At 47.1% G+C, this 23,864-nt stretch overlaps 1 protein-coding gene across 2 annotated transcripts in view; it reads left to right on the top strand.

Moving 5' to 3' along the window:
- The window catches only part of CSF1R (colony stimulating factor 1 receptor), a 104,798-nt gene that overhangs the window by 26,983 nt on the left and 53,951 nt on the right, over positions 1-23,864 (top strand). For both annotated transcript variants that reach the window (XM_073649783.1, XM_073649781.1), the window contains exons 2-3: positions 12,132-12,377; positions 22,449-22,736. In XM_073649783.1, coding sequence (XP_073505884.1) covers positions 12,132-12,377; positions 22,449-22,736 — 534 coding nt within the window. The remainder of the gene's footprint in view (positions 1-12,131; positions 12,378-22,448; positions 22,737-23,864) is intronic.

Below are 23,864 nucleotides of genomic sequence, written 5' to 3'. Positions count from 1 at the left end.
ATTAGAAACATCAATATAATTAGAGGGCTTAATTATTATAAAATTGGAGGAGGATAACACAGAATCACACCATTGACAAGAAATAATGAGGACATCTCACCTCCTACTACCACTTTACTGCACAGTGCCTACATTATTCTCCTATATAAATCACTGACTTGTTTTCTGACATTTTTGCGTTCCACAAGGGAGGAGTTTTAGAAAGACTAACCATGTTTTTAAATATAAAGACAGCCCAGGAATGAACTGATTGCTATTGGTGTAACTACTGAACTCATAGTAATCAACTCCTATTGGTGGCAGAGGCTGAAACTAGCCATACCATACAGTAGAACTGGCATTTTTCACACAAGTCAAGTAAATGTGCCTGGCCTCCGAGGACAGAAGTCACTTTATGTTAGCATCTAACCTCTCTAACTCATAAAAGAAGGTCCACATAGAAGACCCCCAATAACAGGTTCTGCTGTGCTTTTAATAGTGCCTTCAATTTTACAAGTGTGCCATATAGTGTTGAAATGAAATGATTATTCAGTATACTAATAACACCAAATAATGTTCAAATAAATAGTGCTTAAAAAATAACCACCATTCAATTTTTAATTCATAAATCAATAATGCACATGCAATAAGCAACTTTGTAATATATGATATCAGAGAATTCTGCTTCTTTCTTCACTTGAATTGATCTTTTGATCTCAGTTCATGTGTAAAATCGGTATTCAGTGAAGACAGACTTTCTTATTATTGAGATAGGAGATGGCTGTTGGTGCTTTTAAAATTCTATGGAGAAGGTCGAAGGGAGGAGTTGAGAGGAGCTATTACATCTCCTATCTCAGTAATTGAAAAACTATATTCACTTCAGATAGATTTTACCCGTGAATTTAGAATTTGGAGAATGAATGATCAGTCCAGGAGGAGGAACAGATTTCTCTAAAAGATATATTACAAAGTTTTTAATTTTAACACGTATTATTCATTTATGAAAAAAAAAAAAAAATGACTGTTACTCTTTAAGATGCCAAAATAATACCACACAGAAAATACTTCCCAATTAATAAAGTAAAACATTCAGCTGGACCCAGTACAACTGTCTTTCCATGAGTTTGGGCACTAAGGGTGGGATTCATCATTACCCCCGATCAGTGAATTTTTCTGTACTTTGTCGTGCCCCTCACTCTCCTAAAAGGAGTTATTTGAAGAGCCGCATGTGAATGGCGCCACAGTGCGTATGATTGGCCACAGCTCCATTTACACGGTGCTCTACAGAGCTCCGATTCTCGGGATCATGGAGGTCCGAACAGTCGGATCTCCAGCGATTGGACAGTTATCCCCTATCCAGAGGAGAGGAGATTACTTAGGATAATCAATTTAAACAGGTTTTCCAATATTTATTTTTATTTGGCCTTAGTAATATTTAAAATACTAAACCAATATTGACGCCTCTCCGACAACAGGACTGGAGAAGTGGTACTGTGCAGTGTATATGCAGGAGAGGAGGAGTGGTACTGTGCAGTGCATATACAGGACAGGAGGAGTGGTACTGTGCAGTGCATATGTAGCACCCTGAGGATTCGGCTGCTACAGGGGTATTGCGCCTCAAGCCAGAGGTGTGATATTCCACTCCCGGGTAAGGATGGAGTGTGGAACTGAGCTCAGTTAGCTGCATGCACTACACACATCCCATTTCCGAGGAACAGACCGAAGGTACTCCCACTAGAGAAATGTGCAGGTACGACAGTGTCTGTTCCTGGCTGGAGTGGGAGGGGGGTGGAACATCCCAGTAGTGTAGGGGCAGATAGGGGGAGCAGCCTGGGTAAAGTTAGGAGCTCATTGGGTGCTGGTCACCTGAGCTCACACATAGAGGGAGTATATAAGGTGGGAACCATCTTAGATCAGGGTCAGTCTTTTGCAGAGTGAGGTCAGTCTGTCAGAGCAGAGGAGAAGAGCAGCTCCAAGGCCAAGAGAGAGAGAGGAGAAAGAAAGACCCAGAGGGGGAGAAAGAAGGAACTCCAAGAGCCCAAATTAGACCAGAGGGTGAAGAGTTGGCAACAGGGTACCGGATCCCAAGCTGGCAGAGGCTACAGCACACCTTAGCCAGGAACCGGAGGTCGTGGGCAGGATCTGCCACGATCACCCACTAAATCCACCCGGAAGGCAGACCAGGAATAGGGTCAGGGAACCCAGAGACAAGGGTTTACCACCAAGAGGCCCGAGGGAGCCGGACATAGGTGGATCCCTGGTGGGGAAGGCCAGAGAAGAGGACAGGACAGAAAGGGAGCTCAGGACCACGCTCCAGAATCACCTGGGGGTTGGCCGAGTCCAGGACCTGGTGGACGCAGCACGGCTCGGGTGGTCACTTAAGGCCGGAGTGACCAGAACAACTGCAGTAAGTAAACAAACCCTGAACTGCACAGCCCGACTCTGAGTCTCATTTCCATCCCCGCTGCACCACCACAACCCCCATCCTCTGCAACTGACCCCCTGAGGCTATACCCCTCCCGTTGGGGGTTATACTACCTGAGCTGCACATACATCACCAGCCTCAGCGGACCCTGCTGCAGCGGCGGCCGTATTGACCGCAATTCAACGGGTGGCGTAGTTGACACAAAGAATACTAATAACATCTGTAAGGACTGCCACACACTGAGCTTGACACCCTGGGCACGGACCGGGTCACAGCCACTCGGAGACTACAACCCCCATCTGATCCGGCTCCGGGTATCCCCAACAACACTGGCCCAGGGGGCGCGTCACATATACAGGACAGGAGGAGTGGTACTATGCAGTGCATACATTCAGGACAGGAGAAGTGGTACTGTGCAGTGTATATATACAGGAGAGGAGGAGTGGTACTGTGCAGTGTGTATATACAGGACAGGAGGAGTGGTACTGTGCAGTGTATATACAGGACAGGAGGAGTGGTACTATGCAGTGCATATATTCAGGACAGGAGAAGTGGTACTGTGCAGTGTATATATACAGGACAGGAGGAGTGGTACTGTACAGTGTATATATACAGGACAGGAGAAGTGGTACTGTGCAGTGTATATACAGGACAGAAGGAGTGGTACTGTGCAGTGTGTATATACAGGACAGGAGGAGTGGTACTATGCAGTGCACACATTCAGGACAGGAGAAGTGGTACTGTGCAGTGTATATATTCAGGACAGGAGAAGTGGTACTGTGCAGTGTATATATACAGGACAGGAGAAGTGGTACTGTGCAGTGTATATACAGGACAGAAGGAGTGGTACTGTGCAGTGTGTATATACAGGACAGGAGGAGTGGTACTATGCAGTGCATACATTCAGGACAGGAGAAATGGTACTGTGCAGTGTATATATACAGGACTGGAGAACTGGTACTGTGCAGTGTGTATATACAGGAGAGGAGGAGTGGTACTGTGCAGTGCATATACAGGACAGGAGGAGTGGTACTATGCAGTGCATATATTCAGGACAGGAGAAGTGGTTCTATGCAGTGTATATATACAGGACAGGAGGAGTGGTACTGTGCAGTGTGTATATACAGGACAGGAGGAGTGGTACTGTGCAGTGTATATACAGGACAGGAGGAGTGGTTCTATGCAGGGAATATATTCAGGACAGGAAAAGTGGTACTGTGCAGTGTATATATACAGGACAGGAGGAGTGGTACTGTACAATGTGTATATACACAGGACAGGAGAAGTGGTACTGTGCAGTGTATATACAGGACAGAAGGAGTGGTACTGTGCAGTGTGTATATACAGGACAGGAGGAGTGGTACTATACAGTGTATATATACAGGACAGGAGAAGTGGTACTGTGCAGTGTATATACAGGACAGAAGGAGTGGTACTGTGCAGTCTGTATATTTAGGACAGGAGGAGTGGTACTGTGTAGTGTATATACAGGACAGAAGGAGTGGTACTGTGCAGTGTGTATATACAGGACAGGAGGAGTGGTACTATACAGTGTATATATACAGGACAGGAGTAGTGGTACTGTGCAGTGTATATACAAGACAGAAGGAGTGGTACTGTGCAGTGTGTATATGCAGGACAGGAGGAGTGGTACTGTGTAGTGTATATATACAGGACAGAAGAAGTGGCACTGTGCAGTGTATATATACAGGACAGGAGTAGTGGTACTGTGCAGTGTATATACAGGACAGAAGGAGTGGTAATGTGCAGTGTGTATATACAGGACAGGAGGAGTGGAACTGTGTAGTGTATATATACAGGACAGAAGAAGTGGCACTGTGCAGTGTATATATACAGGACAGGAGAAGTGGTACTGTGCAGTGTATATATACAGGACAGGAGAAGTGGTACTGTGCAGTGTATATACACGACAGTTGAAGTGGTACTGTGCAGTGTATATATACAGGGCAGGAGAAGTGGTACTGTGCAGTGTGTGTATACAGTGGGGGAAATAAGTATTTGATCCCTTGCTGTGTTTCTAAGTTTGCCCACTGACAAAGACATGAACAGTCTATAATTTTAAGGGTAGGTTAATTTTAACATTGAGAGATAGAATATCCAAAAAAAAATCAAGAAAATCACATTGTATAAATTAGATAATTTTTTTTGCATTTTGCAGTGAGAAATAAGTATTTGATCCCTCTGGCAAACAACACTTAATACTTGGTGGCAAAACCCTTGTTGGCAAGCATAGCAGTCAGATGTTTTTTGTAGTTGATGATGAGGTTTGCGCACATGTCAGGAGGAATTTTGGTCCACTCCTCTTTGCAGATCATCTCTAAATCATTAAGATTTTGAGGCTGTCACTTGGCAACTCAGAGCTTCAACTCCCTCCATAAGTTTTCTATGGGATTAAGGTCTGGAGACTGGCTAGGCCACTCCATGGCCTTACTGTGCTTCATTTTTAGCCACTCCTTTGTTGCCTTGGCTGTATGGTTTAGGTCATTGTCTTGCTGGAAGACCCAGCCATGACCCATCTTCAATGCTCTTACTGAAGGAAGGAGGTTGTTGGCCAAAATCTCGCGATACATGACCCCATCCATCTTCCCTTCAGTACGGTGCAGTCGTCATGTCCCTTTTGCAGAAAAGCACCCCCAAAGGATAATGTTTCCCCCACCATGCTTCATGTCTGGGAAGATGTTCTTAGGGTTGTACTCATCCTTCTTCTTCCTCCAAACACGGCGAGTTGAGTTAATGCCAAAGAGCTCAATTTTTATCTCATCTGACCATAGCACCTTCTCCCAATAACTCACAGAATCATCCAGGTGTTCATTGGCAAACTTCAGACGGGCCTACACATGTGCCTTCTTGAGCAGGGGGACCTTGCGGGCACTGCAGGATTTTAAACCTTTAAGGCGTAATGTGTTAACAATGGTTTTCTTGGTGACTGTGGTCCCAGCTGCCTGGAGATCATTTACAAGTTCCCTCCGTGTAGTTTTAGGCTGATGTCTCACCTTCCTCATGATCAAGGATACCCCACGAGGTGAGATTTTGCATGGTGCCCCAGATCGATGTTGATTGACAGTCATTTTGTATTTCTTCCATTTTCTTACTATTGCACCAACAGTTGTCTCCTTCTCACCCAGCGTCTTACTTATGATTTTGTAGCCCATTCCAGCTTTGTGCAGGTCTATGATCTTGTCGCTGACATCCTTAGAAAGATCTTTGGTCTTGCCCATGTTGTAGAGGTTAGAGTCTGACTGATTAATTGAGTCTATGGACAGGAGTCTTTTATACAGGTGACTATGTAAGACAGCTGTCTTTAATACAGGTAAAGAGTTGATTAGGAGCGTCTAACTGGTCTGTAGGAGCCAGAACTCATAATGGTTTATAGGGGAACAAATACTTATTTCTCACTGCAAAATGCAAAAAAAAATTATCTAATTTATACAATGTGATTTTCTTGATTTTTGGGGGGGATATTCTATCTTTCAATGTTAAAATTAACCTACCCTTAAAATTATAGACTGTTCATATCTTTGTCAGTGGGTAAACTTACAAAAACAGTAAGGGATCAAATACTTATTTCCCCCACTGTATACAGATACTTAGATTTGCACGGTCTCAACCCGGCACCTTATCACTTTTGGAACCCTTGCCACCTTAACATAGCCCAGCTCTGCTTCATGAACACTGTCAGTTTGTAACCACATTAGTATTTTACCAGTGAATACTGGAGGAATGGTACCTGTGTGAATGATTGTTCTGACAATGACAAACTCTTCAGAGCAAACTCTGCAGTTAGAGGCATTAGAAGCTATTAATTAGTGCACAATATACAAGACCAGCTTTTCAAAGTCAAATCGGTGTCTGGATTGCCCATCCTAACCTCTTAAAACTTTGAGTTGTCCAGTCATTTGTTTATTTACCTACCATAAAGATAAGTGGATAAGCAGATAACCTCAGATTCCACACAGAATGCATGACTCACTGATACACAATGGTACACTGACAACAATAGCCAGGCAGCCCATTTTATGACCTAACAGACCAGCCCACCTTGCATCTGCCCGATAAGGCAGATTAGCAGTCCAGGTCTGATGCCTCTACATCGATCTGGAGCATCTGACGACTAGAAAACGCTTCCATGTGACTCGCCCCCTGGGCCGTGGGGCACTCGGATCCGGGCAATAGGGGAACGATGGGAGTAGTAGTGGCAACCCGGTTCCGTGGCTCAGGGTGGTCAGGCCAGTGGTAGTCCGTTATGTGCTGATGATTATGTCCGACTACGCCACCCGTGGATTTGCGGTCATTAGGAACCGCCGCTGCAAGGCAGACCGCTGGGGCTGATGATGTATGCAGCTGGGATGGTGTGACTCCCCACGGGAAGAGTGCGGCCCCAGGGCAGTGTAGTGGATGTTGGGAGTGATGGTAGTGAGAGTCCCGGTGCTGATATTGCTGGAGGAGCAAGGAGCACGCAGACAACAGGTTGCAGTCCAGGGTCTTTACTAGAACAGGTAAATTGACCCACAAACAGTCCCAGCTAGGAGGGGACCTGGATGTCTGAGAGCAACGGGGAAATTGGCCCTGGTCAGGGTGAGGGTGTAGGCCTACCGTGCTTTCTGTGCTCCTTCTGGCTACCTCCTCGTTATAGGGTAACAGCCCACGTTTCCGAGCTTTCCGTGTATTCTCGCCTGTGTGGCCTGCGACGTGGGTTCCTTTCTGCTCCCAGCCTTGTACGGCTTTGCTGGTCCCTTCTGTTATGGCAGGGCCTCCAGGCTTCTTAGGCCAAGGAATATACAGTCCCCTGCGGGCTGGTAATCTGCTGGGGGATGTGGAATCCTCCCAGCCTCAGACACCAAAGTCTGGTAAATTAAGTCCGTTATCTGCCAAGACAGGCTCACTTCGCCTCTTGTCTCTGGCTTGTGGCTCTCCTCCTGCCACACTTCCTCTTAGGTGCAATACAACTTTCTGTCCCTGCTCTGCTCCGGGACACGTCTCAGTGCTGAGACAGGCCATCCAGTTCTCCCTAACCCTGCCCCCAGCACCAGCTTTTATAGGGGCAGCCTGCTCCCCCTACTGGCCTGAGACAGGAGGTACTGCATGCTAATGTTCCCCTGACTAGAGAACCTCCCCCTTGCTCTCAGACACAGCTTTATTACATTTTGTGGCATCCAGGCCAGGGTGACACACATGCACCACATCAGAAATCTCATTACAGTCAGATACTGGAATGAGATTTCTGTCTTAGGGAATGCCAAAGCTCATCTTGAATTAGGTGAGCTGTGGTGTCCTGCCCCCGCTTCACCACTGTCCCACCCCAGTTCTGCCCATTTTGTCGGAGCTGGGAGAAACTTGCGTAGCAACACAGAAGTCATAAAGTTTTGGTACAACTTAGAGTTGTACCTAAATTTTGCGACTTTTCAAAGCTTTTACACCTGAATTCTGGCCTGAAAGCTTTGATGAATCGGGCCCCAAGTGCTTCATAAAAAAATCCAAGATACATGTGCCCAGACCATCAAGGCCCTTTCAGGAATGCAGTTTGCACAACTGCAAAGGTCGGACATTGTTTGGCCAGCCTTGCTATCTATGACATTAATAGGTGGATTATAATGAGGGCAATCTGGGTTGCTTCCCAGGGCCCGAGGCTCCGGGAGGGCCGATGGCCAGATTGCCCCCATTGTAATGTTTAGTGCACCACCATCGGAGGCGCACATCTTTGGGCAGGGAGCTTTCGTGGAGCTCCACTGCCGGCAATATAGAAGGGCAGCACAGCTCCAAGGGAGCTCCCAGCCCTGCCCTGACGAAGCCGCTTGGACAGCGGTACGCGTAGGCTCTGCTCACACTTGTGGTCTCTATTATTGTCCACTTTTGCCCACCCTCTAACCTTATTATATAGGTACTCACTTGAACAACTCTGCCTTGACAGGTAAAATAGATCAGGTATCTTAGCTCTGATTAGAGCTTCTGCTTCCATCTGATTACTATATGGTGAGACATACACAAGACGCTGGTTATTGCACTGTGACTGTTAACCCCTTCCAGGGATGCCTGGTTTTGTGGGCTTACTTGCACTATTGCTATATTGCATAAATCTGTGTATTATTGATCTTTGCATATTTTTTACTTTGTTGTGGATACATTTTGGTATACCTGATCTCCATGGCATATGATGGCTATAACTAAAATACAAGTTTGTGGAAGTGGATCTATCTTGACCCATGTTATAATCATTCTTATATGAACTTTCATGTTATTGGCCACTTCGTGATTTTTGGACATGGTCTTTTCTTATGGTCTTTGTTTTTAATTGTTTTAGCATGTCCGTGCACATTAATAAACTTTGCAATCTTGATATTATTGATTTGAATCCTGGTGTTCACATCCAATTTTGCATTGTCTCTTTCCTCTCTTTTTGCCACATATGATTATTTCAATGCAGGATGTAGAACCCGCTAATTATTGATATATTTAGTGACTGGTGTATGGTGCACCCCTCCCCACATATATTCAGCATGTACACACTGGCCACAAGAAGAAGTGAAGCCCTTGGAACTGGAGCAGAACGCTGGGGAAATGGGAAATTTTCTTAAATATGTGTATGGAATGTGTGCATGTATATAGGGGGCTATGTCTGGGCTCATACTGTATATAGAAGGCTATGTGGGGGCTCACACTTTATATAGGAGGCTATGTGGGGGCTCAAAATGTATATATGAGGCTATGTGGGGGCTCATATTGTATATAGGAGGCTATGTGAGGGCTCATATTGTTTATAGGGAGCTATGTGAAGGCTCATACTGTATCTAGGGAGACTATGTGAGGGCTCATGCTGCATTTAGGGTGCTATGTAGGGGTTCATGCTGTATATAGGAGGGTATGTGGGGGCTCATGCTGTATAATGGGGCTATGTGGGGGCTCATGCTGTATATAGGAGGGCTGAGTGGGGGCTCATACTGTATATAGGGGGGCTGTATATGGGCTCATACGGTATATAGGGGATGTCAGAATACTTCATTCTGCTCAATATTAAGTGATTGAATTAATATAAAATAATAATTATAATTAATATTTGAATATTAATACTAAATAGAATTATTTTCAACCTACTGGTTCAGCCTCCGCAGCAGTCAACATCTGACGTGTGGCCCCTTAGGAAAATTAATTGTCCACCCCTGGTCTCTTATGCATAGCGCTGTACATAAGGGAAGAAAAATAGCGTTGCACGCTGCCATCTCTCTTGTTTTGCATTTACAGATGTGCACCAGAGCACCTGTGCGTTCATCACGTGACTTACCACATGATCTATCAAAGGGAAAATGTGATATGTCACGTGATATATTGGGGGATAAGGGGGCCGGCGCCGTCTAAACTCCCCGTACCCCTGGCTACTCTTAATCCGCCCCTGATGACATTCATATGAACTAACAAAGTATATCGAAAAATTTATTTTATTTTGAAAAATAAAATGATTTCAAAACTAAATTGTATCAAATAGTTCGAGATAGTGCAGAATTTGACATCTTCTAATGTTTGAATTGGGCTTTGATCAGGCTCACCATGGCATCATTGCTTTTATTTAGGTGCCCTAAATATGCCAATAAACAAATAAGAAATCAGTTTGAAGGGGTTGAGATACTTCCAGGTCTACTGTTCATGGTTTAGGACTTAAGACCTAACACAAAACATCAGTATCAACAATGTGAAAGAAGAAGTCAACCAGATAAGATGTGGGTATTAATGCAAGAGGGAAGAAAACCATTTTCCTTATGCAACATGTTTCCTGAGTCTTACGAAGTGTCCTCAGTGTACACGCTCAATTTCTCTCCACTTTTACGTTGCCCCTCAAGTCTCACTTCCTTATCTCTACTGGTAGCAGGTTTTCTGCTGAATTATCAAAATGCTTTTCTCCTGAAGTTGTGGTTTTTTTCTTGTAAATGTTGCAAAATATTGTCTGACGTGTAACATTATGAGACTTAAGTAGGGCAGAAAACTTTAGAATGTACGAAACTCTGATGTTGTCATAAACTTTTAGTTCTTTGTCTCTCTGTCCCATTCGGGGGAATTGCGAGACAACTAAGGGCCATTTCACTCTACGTTTTTTCTTCTCCATTCAGTGGCCCCGTCGGGGCTCACGTGCGAACACTAAATGAGATCCGGGTGTATCCGCGCGATGGGACCTATAATGGTGCAGATGGAGTCACTGTATGCTCTGTCGTGCATCATTTTTGACCATATATGCTTATTGAAGTTCTCAAACATGTTCGGAACAACCTTATTTTCCTTCAAAAACTGTGTGCAAGTGGAGCTAGAAGAACTGATGCTTTGATGCTCTTTTGAAGGCAAAGGGCGGTGACACCAAATATTAATTTGATTTCAATTTCTCTTTTGTTCGTTCTCTTTGCATTTTGCTAATTGATAAAAATAAACTATTAATGCTTCAATTTTTTAAAGCATTCTTACTTCGCAGAATTTTTTCACACCTGTCTATAACTTTTGAACACTACTGTATGGCAAGAGGCAAAAAAAAACTATTGTACCCCACTTTTCTTTTCCCCCTTCCTTAGATTTCAATGAAGGATCTGTCTTTGCTATAAGTCTTTCAGTTATAAACCCAGTTCTTTTATTCTTCCATAAAGTGTATACATTCTGCTGATCTTGCCATACATTTTTTTAATATAAAATATTAATTAATTGAATATAAAATATATATCAAAACTACCATGGCTTGTGTCTGTAGCCGGTAGCACTGCAAAACTGGTAAGTTTAGCAATGACTTCACAGGTAAGGGCTCTTCTATACAGAGTGATAGCGCTCGCTCACATGAGTGTATAACATGGCTGAGTGCTATCTGATGTTTTATCGGATAGCACTCGGCCCAGTGTTATACTATGGGGCAGTGCCAACCAGTGGATTACCGTGGACACAGAGAATGGAGAAGATGGAGAAATTAAGTTCTTGTCTCTCATGCGACAAAATAGAATCACATTAAGATGACACTTGGATCAAACTCTGACGGAGTTTGAGCCGAGTGTCATTACCATAATCGGCCAATTCTCTGTCATGAGTGATTCAATGGCCGTCTGACCGCAGCCTTAAATGAAGTCTGGGTGCCAGAGATTGGAAAGGGATCCTCAACAATTTTTTTTACCTTGGGGTCTCTAGTAACTTTCATCAGGCTCTGCCTCCAATCACAATCTCGGCAACACATTCAACAAGTTAGAAGGGAAACAACTGCAAAGCAGTTCTTCCCCAATTTCCTACAAACTCAGAGGAAACCCACGCAACCATGGGGAGAACATACAAACTCTATGTAGATGTTGTCCTTGGTGGGATTTGAATCCAGGCTTACAGATGGAAGAATGGATTAACGGACTCTGGTCTGTCAGCAACTGGATATAAATTTTGCAAATTTCCTTACCTCACGGCATTCCCGGTTCTACTTCTGATTAGTCGGCACAAAGTCATCATTGCCGAGTGCACACAACATCGTGCCAGTCAGGCTTATCAAAGGAGGAGCAGGGAATGCCGGAAGGTAAGAAGATTCACAGGCCTCCTGTTCAGCGGTGACAGATATCTGATCTGGCTGATGGACCAAAGTCCTCCAAATCAATCATCCCATCTCTACCCAAGACCCCAGCACTGCAAATTCAATAGTGCTAACCACTGAGCCACCGTGCTGCCCATCATCATGAACCTTATATATAATGTCTCACTGTTTACACAGGTTCAAAAAACCAAGACTTTGTGCCAGCCGGGAGTGAAGAAGTTATAGAACCCGGCAGTCACATCAATTTAAAATGCAGGGGAAATGGACCAGTGAAATGGATCATTCAAGGAAAGGAAAACCAAAATTATACCAATGATGTGATTGAAATTGAAAAAGCTACATATAAGGACACGAGAAGCTACAGATGTGTGTACGATTCCTCCAACTCTACAGAAAGTGCTTCAGTGCATCTCTTCGTAAAAGGTAACTGTTAAACTGAGAATATAATACTCTCTCAATTAAAAAATAAAATTATTTCATACTGCTAAACTGAGATATATACTGTATAACAAAATGAAACAAGGGGGAAATTGGAATGATATGCTATTGTCCCATCCCCTGATGACGCCACACATGCAGTGAAACATGTTGGGAGGGGGATGTGTGCTTTAATTGTATGTCCTGTTCTGCTATTTAGTGATGACAACTCAGGGTGCCATTAATTTAACAAATATAGGAAGTTATTCTTAAAGTCAATAAATTGTAGGTGGAATAGGGACATTATTTTATCAATACCACGTATGCATCTTAGATTTAGCATTAAAAGTTACGTTTTATGGCTTGCTAGAGAGGGATTTCAACATTCTTTCTAATTCAGATATATATATGTGGCACCCCAGGGGTCTGGTTTTCCACAGTAATGTAATGTTATGTCTGAGAGCAGGTGGGAGGTCCTTTGGTCAGGGATCCTGTGCATGCCACACCTCCTGCCCAGTCTTGGGAGGGGAAGAACTTCCCCTGTATAAACCCGGGGCTGAGGCAGGGTGAGTCAGACAAGGAGAGTGGAGACAAGAAGCAGCATAGGAAACAGCAGAGTTACAAGGAGTCAGGGGCTGGCAGCTGCAGAGCTCGCCCTGACTAAGAAGATTCTTTACCGGACCCGGAGTCCGAGGCTGTGGGGACTAACTCCTACCCAGCAGCAGAATCCGTCAGGCAGGGGATTTCAGGTCCTCTGGCCCAGAAGCCCGAAGGCACGGTCACACGCGTGGGACCAGCACCGCCATCGTGGAGCGGAAGCCATTAGAAGGCCCCGAGTCACCGGCCATACGGGTGAGCACCACACGGTACACTCAGGGACGTGGGCTACTTACATCAGCTTCTAGCAAGGTAGCCAGAAGAGTACAGTCAGTTTGGGAGGCCTATAACTACGCCTGGCCAGGGGAGATCCCATCTGCTCAAAGACTGACCAGGCCCCGTTTGCTAGCAAGTACTCCGGGAGGGTCTGTCGTTGTTACCAGTAAAGACCCTGAACTACACCGTACCGTCTCTGAGTGGTTCCTGCTACCCCCATCATCCACGTCGGCTGCCCTGAGGCCATACCCCTCCCGTTGGGGGTTATACTATCACGCTGCACAATCCTACCACCGGCCTCAGCGGTCTGCCCTGCAGCAGCAGCTTCCTGGCTGCACTCAACGGGTGGCGTAGTCATCAACTATTTACTACTAATAGACTGCCGTCTAGTTTGACTCCCTGGGCACGGACCGGGTCACCGCCACGAGACTACAACCCTCCACTGATCCGGCTCCGGGTAGGCTCCCGCGTGCGCAACGCAGCGCGACACAGGCCCAGGGGCGCGTCAACTTTGGCGTAGTCGGCAGGATTTCGTGCCCGCAACCACCGGGTACTGCGTGCCTGAAAAGCAAAGACTGTTCAAACTTACCAGTGGTGAAGATTCCCGCTATCCGTGGAGGTTTCCCGCCATCCGGCGCCATCTTCTACCTTCTTCCCGCCATCCGGCGCCATCTTCGACCTTCTTCCCGCCATCCGTGGAGTTTTCCCGCCATTGGACGCCATCTTGAGGACGCCGCGCGGGAAGAAGAGGGGCGTGGACTCCGAAAGCGCGCGAGAACTGAAGCCCCGCCTCACGTCCGGACGTTGCGTAAGGTCCTGGAAGGAGCCCAGCAGACGCCGACGTCACAGGAGCGCGACGGAAGGTCCTCAACCCTGACGATCCACTGCGGAGCCGCGGCCTACGGAAGAGGATCATCGCAAGGTAGGCCACGGTCCACTAGGGGGGAGGAAGATGTCGGATACGGAGGAGAGCTTCACTGCCTCAACCCCCGCCAGCGCTACCGCTGCTGCAGTTATGCCCTTCACCATGCCCTATATCCCGGGAGCAGCTTGGCTACACCAGTACTCAGGGGAGTCACATACCCTGCATGACTTTAGAGAAAAGCTGGATAGCCTCTTCCAGGTGTACCCCCTCACAGAAGAGCAAAAAGTGAGCATCCTGGTGGCCCAACTAACCGGGGCAGCCAAAAGGGAAGTAAAATCTTGGCCACCTGGGAGGAAGACTGTCGCAGGGATACTAACCCGGCTGAAGGACACCTTTGATACCCGCACCTCAGCCGAGATTAAGCTTAGATTCTACGGGTGCAAGCAGCGAGCGCATGAGAGTATAAGGGACTATGCACTAAACCTACAAGAGGCCCTGAGGGCCATAAAGCAGACCGACCCTGATGGGGTGGGAAACGAGGACAGGCTATTGACTGAACAATTTATAGAGGGTTTATATTGCAATGCCCACCGAACCCAGTTGCGGGCAATGGCCTTACAGGATCCCCATCTGGACTTTGCACAGTTCAAGGATAGAGCTATCCGGGTGCTCCGAGAACCAGCACCGGGTGGCGTTGTTACCCACAGGCGCCCAGCTATCACTTACCACCAGGAGGCGGCGCCCTTGTCGGCAGGGCCTGTGGGAGCTGATGCGCAGGCTTTGGACAATGACCCGGCTCCAGACCTACACCATCAGGTCCAAGAGCTAGCTAAGAGCGTTGCTGCGCTAACCCGAACTGTGCAGTCTTTACAGGTTTCCACCCCAGGGAAGATCCAGCTGGCATCCGGACCGGAGGACATCCCGTGGCGTCGACCAAGGAGGACCCCACCGGCCAGAGGAAGACCCAGTGACCGATACAGCGAGGACGGACGACCCATCTGCCGCCGCTGCAATCAACCCGGACATATGGAAAGGTACTGTTCTTTAAACGGGCACAACCTGGGGTAGAGGGCCAACCCCCAGGAAAAAGATCACCAGGCCCATCGAACTGGCGCGACAGATATGTGGGAGGACGTCCAGTCTTGCCTGTGGTACTGGATGGCATTCCCATGAGTGCCCTACTGGATACCGGGTCACAGGTCACCACCATCCCGTACGTGCTCTTCAAGCAGTACTGGAATGACTCGGATATTACCCGCTACCCTGACGACGACTTGAGTATCATCGCCAGCAATGGCCAGCCCGTGCCACAGATCGGATTTAAAGAGGTGACCCTCAAAATCGGTAGAGTCGAACTGGCCGCACAGGGACTGATCATTTTAGATATTGATAAACATGAGAGTCACCCAAAAATAACTCTAGGAACTAACGTAATTGAAAATTGTCTTGCAGAGGTGATTTTCCTTTTACAGCAGGTTGCCAAGAACGCCAGCTCCGGCGAGCAGCGGGTGCTCCAGAAAGAGATCCGGGCACTGATGCAACGGCAACAAGTGGAACTCTCCGGCGGTGAGATTGGTAGCGTAAGAATGTGTGACCCTTTTCCTATTGCCATGCCCCCAAAAAGTGAAATGATGATTTGGTGCCGGGCAGCTATTGGTCTGAGAGGTAGAGATTACCAGGCAATGGTAGAACCAGTTTACTCAGACAGTAGGCCCACCATTTTGACAGCACGGGGGGTGGTCAATGTACGCCATGGGAGGGTGCCCATTCGCATAATAAATATCGGGGAGAGGGAAGTGTACCTGCCCCGGTATGCCACGCTAGCCAAATTATATACCACTAATCAAAATTCTATACAATCTGTGGAACCCTTGCCTCCATCTCACCCGGAGGAAGGTAACGGCTCTAAGAAAGACATGGAGGACTGGTGTCAGCAACTACATTTGGGTACTGATTCCACTCCCTCACATCAGAAACAAGGAGTCTATCGGGTGGTTCAAGAGTATGAGAGAGTGTTTAGTAAACACCCGTTAGACTTCGGGCGAGTCAAGGGGGTAGAACACCGCATCCCCACGGGAGATCATCCTCCCATAAAAGAGAGGTATCGACCCGTACCCCCTGCACATTACCAACACGCCAAGGGGATGCTTAGAGACATGAAGGAGGCTGGGGTAATCCGGGATAGCTGTAGCCCCTGGGCAGCCCCACTAGTTTTAGTCAAAAAGAAAGACAACACCATGAGGATGTGTGTAGATTACCGGAAAATCAACCGTATCACACACAAGGATGCGTACCCCTTACCAAGGATAGAGGAGTCATTGGCTGCTTTAAGATCTGCTAACTTCTTCTCTACCTTGGATCTCACTAGCGGGTACTGGCAGGTTCCTGTAGCAGAGGCGGACCGGGAGAAGACCGCATTCACCACCCCGATGGGACTTAGCGAGTTCACCTGCATACCGTTCGGACTCTGCAACGCCCCAGGAACCTTCCAACGATTAATGGAGTGCTGTCTGGGCCACAGAAACTTCGAGACGGTCCTGTTGTACCTGGACGATGTCATCGTATACTCCAAAACTTATGAGGACCACCTGAAACACCTGGCGGAGGTGTTCGAAGCTCTGGCGAGTTACGGCCTAAAGGTGAAACCCTCCAAGTGTCACCTCCTGAAACCAAAGGTGCAATACCTGGGACACGTGGTGAGCGCTGACGGAGTGGCTCCCGACCCCGATAAGATCACCGCAATTAAGGGATGGCCAAGCCCCTCCAGCGTAAAAGAAGTGCGGCAGTTCCTAGGGTTGGTAGGCTACTACCGAAGGTTTATTCCCGGTTTCACCAAAAAGGCAGCGCCTATGCAGGACCTCCTGATAGGCCAGTCCCGAAAGGCCAAGAACCAGAAGCCGCCCTTCAAATGGGAAGAGCTAGAAGAAGAGTCCTTCCGCCAGCTGAAGATGGCCCTCACGGGGGATGAAATCTTGGCGTACCCGGACTATAGCCAGCCCTTCATCCTCTACACCGACGCCAGTAACATCGGGCTAGGAGCCGTACTGTCCCAGATTCAGCAGGGGAGAGAACGAGTAATCTCCTATGCCAGCCGAAAACTGCGACCCACCGAAAGGAACCCCGAGAATTACAGCTCATTTAAGCTAGAGTTCCTGGCCGTGGTATGGGCAGTCACCGAGCGCTTTAGGCATTACCTCGCTTCTTCCCGGTTCACCGTATACACGGATAACAACCCGTTGACACACCTGGACACGGCAAGACTCGGTGCCCTGGAGCAGAGGTGGATGGCCCGTCTGTCCAACTACGAGTTCACAATCAAATACCGGGCAGGACGCTCCAATACTAACGCGGATGCCCTGTCCAGGATGCCCAACCTGCCGGACGAAGGAGAAGATCCGGAGGGACTGGAAGAAGTTGAACTCCCTGCGTTCCACCGTCATGGGACTATCCAGTATTCCCACCGGGTAAGGGGTAAGCAGGCTGCTACGTTGAACCCCTTACCCCACTACAACTGGGCGGAAACGCAAGACAGCGACCCTGCCGTCCGACTGGTGAAGGAGATGCTGACTCGGCCGGAGGCTCGCCTTGAACCAGACGCTCCGGAGGAAGCCAAACAACTATGGGCGGAGAAGAGTCGACTATTCCTTTACAAGGGGAAGTTGTGCCGCAGAATGGTCAACTCCCGGACGCATGAACTACTCTGGCAAGTAGTGGTGCCACGAAGAGACGCAGCCATGGTGATGGAGGCATACCACGACGGAGCTGGACACTTCGGGTGGAAAAAGCTGGAGTTCCTGCTGCGCGAGCGGTTCCACTGGGTAGGCATGAGGGGAACCATCGAGAAGTGGTGCAGAGACTGTGGCCCGTGCAATCTGAGAAGGAAGGACCGGGCCAGCCAGAAGACTCCCCTGCAGTCCATCGTCACCCGGCAACCGTTGGAACTGGTAGCCTTGGATCATGTAAAACTGACCCCAAGCAGAAGTGGCTACGTCTACGCGTTAACCATCGTGGATCATTACTCCCGGTTCTTGGTTGTCGTCCCCGTCAAGGACTTAACGGCTCAAACAGCAGCTAGAGCCTTCCAGCAGCACTTCTGCCGTCCACACGGGTACCCCGACCAAGTGCTGACGGACCAGGGACCTGCCTTTGAAGCGGAGGTCTTCCAGGAATTCTGCAATCTGTATGGCTGCCGGAAGATAAGGACGACACCCTACCATCCGCAAACTAATGGACTTTGTGAAAAAATGAACCAGGTGGTAATGGATCTTCTAAAAACATTGCCCCTGGAAGAACGCAGTCTGTGGCCTGAGAAGTTGCCCGATCTGGTGGACCTATACAACCACATCCCGGTAGGTTCCACCAACTGTACCCCGGCTTACCTAATGAGGGCGAGACCTGGTAAGTTACCTGTTGACCTGGAAATGGGAGTCCTGACACCTGAGGACACTTCACCAGAAACAGACTGGGACACAGAGAGGCAGCAGCAGTACCGGAGAGTACAAGAGAGCGTGGAGCGAAGTCTCTGTCAGGCTAGGGAAAGACAAGAGAAGACTTACAACCAGTATGCTCCCGCTGTTCCCCTGGTACCCGGAGAGCAGGTCTTGAAGAGGAAGAGACGGCTCCACAAGTTGGATGACCAGTGGGAGAAGGACCCGTACACCGTACTGCCCTCAAGCCACGAGAACCCGAAGGTCTGTACCATCAGTAAAGACGGAGGGGAAACCACAGCCATTGTATCCCGGGACCACCTGAAGAAGTGTCCCGAACAACTGAGGAACCCTGAAGAAGAACAAGAAGACCATCGACCCGTAGAGGAAAGGGAAGATATGGTTAGTACCGTGCTCGGGGACTTCCCTCGGTCTTGGACTCAAGTCAATGGTGCAGTTGTGGTACCCGTACTCACCTTCCTCCAACCATCATCCCAAGAACCTACGGAGCAACGGGTAGAGCTGGAAGAACAGCCGGTCCAGGAGGCAGAAGACTCCACACGAGTAGAACAGGAGAATCAACCCTCTGCTTATAGTGAGCCTGCCGTACCCCTAGTGAGACAAAGAGCCGGTAGACAGCTGCCCAGTTTACCCTTGACAGCTCCTACACCCTGTAGTTCAGGGCCAGACAGTCAGCTCCGTAGGTCCACTAGGGCCACTAGAGGCCAGTTACCCGCACGCTGGAGAATTTGAAGTGTAAAAATAGTTTTATTTATGTTTATCTGTGTATTGTTGCTTGTGTATAATTTTGTGTTTCCAGTTGTTTTTAGGAAACCTTGGTGGATTTACCGGGAATCCTTGTATATAGTTGGAGCGTAACCCAGGATGGACTAGAGACTGTTAAGGACTCGGGGTAGGACAAACCCCTACCTGGTTACGTCTCCCTGTGTTGGTGAAATGGACACCTTTGCTTTTCTTCAAAGACTGCATCCGGTTGCGGACACGCCGTAACCATCTTATGTGTTTTTCTTATAGTATTGTTATTGTTATACTTTGTTATGTTTTTCTAATGTGTTTAGTCCCGGAGTACTAAATTTCACTAGGGGGGAATGTGGCACCCCAGGGGTCTGGTTTTCCACAGTAATGTAATGTTATGTCTGAGAGCAGGTGGGAGGTCCTTTGGTCAGGGATCCTGTGCATGCCACACCTCCTGCCCAGTCTTGGGAGGGGAAGAACTTCCCCTGTATAAACCCGGGGCTGAGGCAGGGTGAGTCAGACAAGGAGAGTGGAGACAAGAAGCAGCATAGGAAACAGCAGAGTTACAAGGAGTCAGGGGCTGGCAGCTGCAGAGCTCGCCCTGACTAAGAAGATTCTTTACCGGACCCGGAGTCCGAGGCTGTGGGGACTAACTCCTACCCAGCAGCAGAATCCGTCAGGCAGGGGATTTCAGGTCCTCTGGCCCAGAAGCCCGAAGGCACGGTCACACGCGTGGGACCAGCACCGCCATCGTGGAGCGGAAGCCATTAGAAGGCCCCGAGTCACCGGCCATACGGGTGAGCACCACACGGTACACTCAGGGACGTGGGCTACTTACATCAGCTTCTAGCAAGGTAGCCAGAAGAGTACAGTCAGTTTGGGAGGCCTATAACTACGCCTGGCCAGGGGAGATCCCATCTGCTCAAAGACTGACCAGGCCCCGTTTGCTAGCAAGTACTCCGGGAGGGTCTGTCGTTACCAGTAAAGACCCTGAACTACACCGTACCGTCTCTGAGTGGTTCCTGCTACCCCCATCATCCACGTCGGCTGCCCTGAGGCCATACCCCTCCCGTTGGGGGTTATACTATCACGCTGCACAATCCTACCACCGGCCTCAGCGGTCTGCCCTGCAGCAGCAGCTTCCTGGCTGCACTCAACGGGTGGCGTAGTCATCAACTATTTACTACTAATAGACTGCCGTCTAGTTTGACTCCCTGGGCACGGACCGGGTCACCGCCACGAGACTACAACCCTCCACTGATCCGGCTCCGGGTAGGCTCCCGCGTGCGCAACGCAGCGCGACACAGGCCCAGGGGCGCGTCATATATATATATATATATATATATATATATATATATATATATATATATATATATATATATATTGATTGCATTATGTAGATGCTTGACAACTCTCCTAAATAGTCTTCCCATAATCACGGAAGAGTTGGCAAAACTCCCAGGTACCGCCAAAGCCTCCAGAACTCCCAGCTTCATGGAGGCATCTTGTTCTTAATGCCAGTTCTTCAGCATCCAAAGTACATTTAGTGGTTGAGAAAGAGTGTGTAATTGTGAAAAAAAGTTTTTAACTTCCCGACTGGCACTGCAAAAGTTGGCAAGTATGATTATACATAATACCAGTAAAGTGTTTGTACTTTTCACCTATCCATAAAGGATCCCTGGAAGTCCCAACTCTGGTACCCTCTTATGAACATGAGCATTTATTGTTTATGGGACTGAAGGCGATAGTCAAAGTCAGAGCTCTCATTATAATTGGTGGTCTTAGACTAGGCTCCCAGCAAATCGGCAATTTATTGCCTAACCTGTAGAAGTTGTAATCCTGCTACAACCCCTTTATACTCCTTATACAAAGATAGGCAAATGAAGGCAATATAAGTTATAAAAGTACTAAGCATGGGCGTATCTATAGGGGGTGGAGGAAGCACTTAAATCTACTGTAGAACCTGGTACATGATAAACCCAATGGTCCCTTTACCAGTAATAGACATAGAACACACAATGGTTTAGGGACTGGGTACAGATATGCAACCAGGAGCTTAAAAAGAACCTGTCATGTCTCCAAACGCTATTAACTTGTAGATATGGGTTTAATCTGCAGGTTACCAGCATTCTAAAGCAACCCGGAACTGAAAGCCCCGGCTACCAGAAGGAAATGAACTTTAATCTTCCTGGCAACCACCGGCTTTCAGTCATAGAGGCTCCCGTTACTGCTCAGTATATAGTGAGCCGCGGCTGTAACCGCGCCTCGGCACTGACTGACAGTTGGCTCTAAACTGATGCACTGCTGAGTCGGCTGGTATGTACTGAGTGGTGACAGAAGCTGCGTTGGCCCCGCCACTATGACTGAAAGCCCGGGGCTGCTGGGAAGAATAAAGTTAATTTCTTCCTGGCAGTGGGGCTCTCAATGTGTAATTTCCTCCAGGCAGCTTTGAAACAATACTAACCTGCAGATTAACCTCAACTCAGCAGATTAATAGTGTTTTTGGGTACATGACAGGTTCCCTTAAGTTATGCTTCTGATACATCACAAAAATAATCTATTCCCACTGCATAAAAGGAGTTTCTATATTTCTAAACTTAAGTTATACCACTGAAGTGGTGCCACTAATCTAAGTCCTCTGCCCCCTAGTATCAAACCTACCAGAAGCCATCTTCATCTGTTCTCGAAGCCGCTCCTGTCAGTCTAAAACAGTTTGCAGGACCTGCCGAAAGTCACTACTCAATGTAAGTCTAAGAGAGACAGAATGAGGCCAGAACGAGGCTCTCGTAGACTTACATTGAGAACCTGTGACCGTTAGCTTTGACTTCTGGAAAGTCGCAAGTGGTCACAAGATAGCGGAACAGGACCGGAGCGGCGCCAGGAAGAGCTGAAGATGGTGGCTGATAAGTATATTAAAATGGTCAAGGAAATTACATTAGTGGCACCACTCCAGCGCTGAACTAGAAAAAAGACTAGAAGTGGTGCTTCAGACTTCATGGGAATCAGTCAATGTAAAATTATGTAGCAATAAGAGTTTTTCTTCAAAGGGGTTATATGAAATTCGAAAAAAAACATGTTTAAATTCAGAAAGTTAGTCCCATTTATTTTACATACAAGACATTTAAATATCATTCATGTTTTTTCTTCATTTCACAGATCCATCCAAATATTGGAATTCCCTAAATGGATATGTTGTAATTTTTTATGAAGGAGATGATGTCTTTATTCCATGTCTGTTAACGGATCCTTCAGTTCCAGACTCTGCTGTTTCCTTTGACCCAACAACTAATTTTGGAAAAAAACTAAATATATCATTTGATGCAAAGAAAGGATTCACAATTCGGGATGCTCAGATGGATCTTAATGGAAACACATTCATGTGTAGTGCCAAAGTGAACGGCATTAATAACAACAGCAACCGGGTGAAAATTTACGTCAGGAAAAGTAATAAAAAATTAATAGTACAAAAATGAAATTACAGTGATTAATTTAAAGGGGTTTTAGAAAAATGTAAAAATTAAACTTAATATACACAGGGTTGTGTAAGAAAGTAAAAAAACTATATTCACCTCCCAGATCTGTGCCGCTTCTGCACTTGGTACTGTGTCCCCCTCTGGACTCCTGGCATCAAGGTCTAACAGAAGACATCACATGATTGCTGCAGCCAATCAATGGCTACAGTCTCAACCGATCAGTGGCTACTGATTGTCTGCAGCGGTCATATAACCCTTTCTTTTTATGTTCACACATGGAGACTGGTGGGAATCATTGTACATTATGGGGAGGAATGGAGTCTTTGCAGGAGATGAGTATAGGTTTTTATTAATTTCTTTAACCACCCTGGACCCATTAAGTTTAAACTTGTAAAGTAGGGGACAACCCCTATAATGAAATGCAATTTATAGAAGACACATTCAGCTCTGTATCATTCTTCTTAAACAGTCTCAAAGTGTATTCGCACAATGTATTTGACCTGCAACTGCAATGTTGTGCAGTTTTGGTTTAGCAGCAATGTATAACATGTACTGTAAATACACCCTTGTAGAAATTTTGTAAAAATACTTTTCTTCACTCATTTACTTGTAGATGACAGATGGAAAAGACTTAAATGCATAAAGATCCAAAACGATCCATTACATGATATTAAAAGGGTTCTCTGATGCCTCTCACTGTCAAATTGTGAGGTGAGAGATGCTGTCACCAGGTGCCTCTCAGGATACGTACAATGCTGGCAAAAATTGTACATGTACAGTCCTGCTTATCGTTATTGGCACCAAAGAAGTTTAAGTACATAATGTGGAATATCTCCTGAAAAAAATGAATCAAGTATTTAACATGAGTATATAAAGCCACATGGTAGGCCCTGTTCCTTTGTCACAATGGTGAAGACAAAGGAGCTGTCTGAGGACATCAGAACTGCTATTATTAGCAAACACAAGACTTCCAAAGGGTATAAGGCCATCTTCAAAGACCTTGGTATCCCAGTTTCAACAGTGTGCAATGCTATTAAGAAGTTTGCCAAGCATGGAACCGTCAAGAACCTCCCTGGACGTGGAGGAAAGAGGAAAATTG

Source organism: Phyllobates terribilis, unplaced genomic scaffold (genome assembly GCF_046119375.1).
Source record: "Phyllobates terribilis strain yellow unplaced genomic scaffold, ASM4611937v1 Scaffold_10__3_contigs__length_209671492, whole genome shotgun sequence".
Taxonomy (NCBI): domain Eukaryota; kingdom Metazoa; phylum Chordata; class Amphibia; order Anura; family Dendrobatidae; genus Phyllobates; species Phyllobates terribilis.
This window is presented reverse-complemented; position numbering and strand designations above follow the sequence as displayed.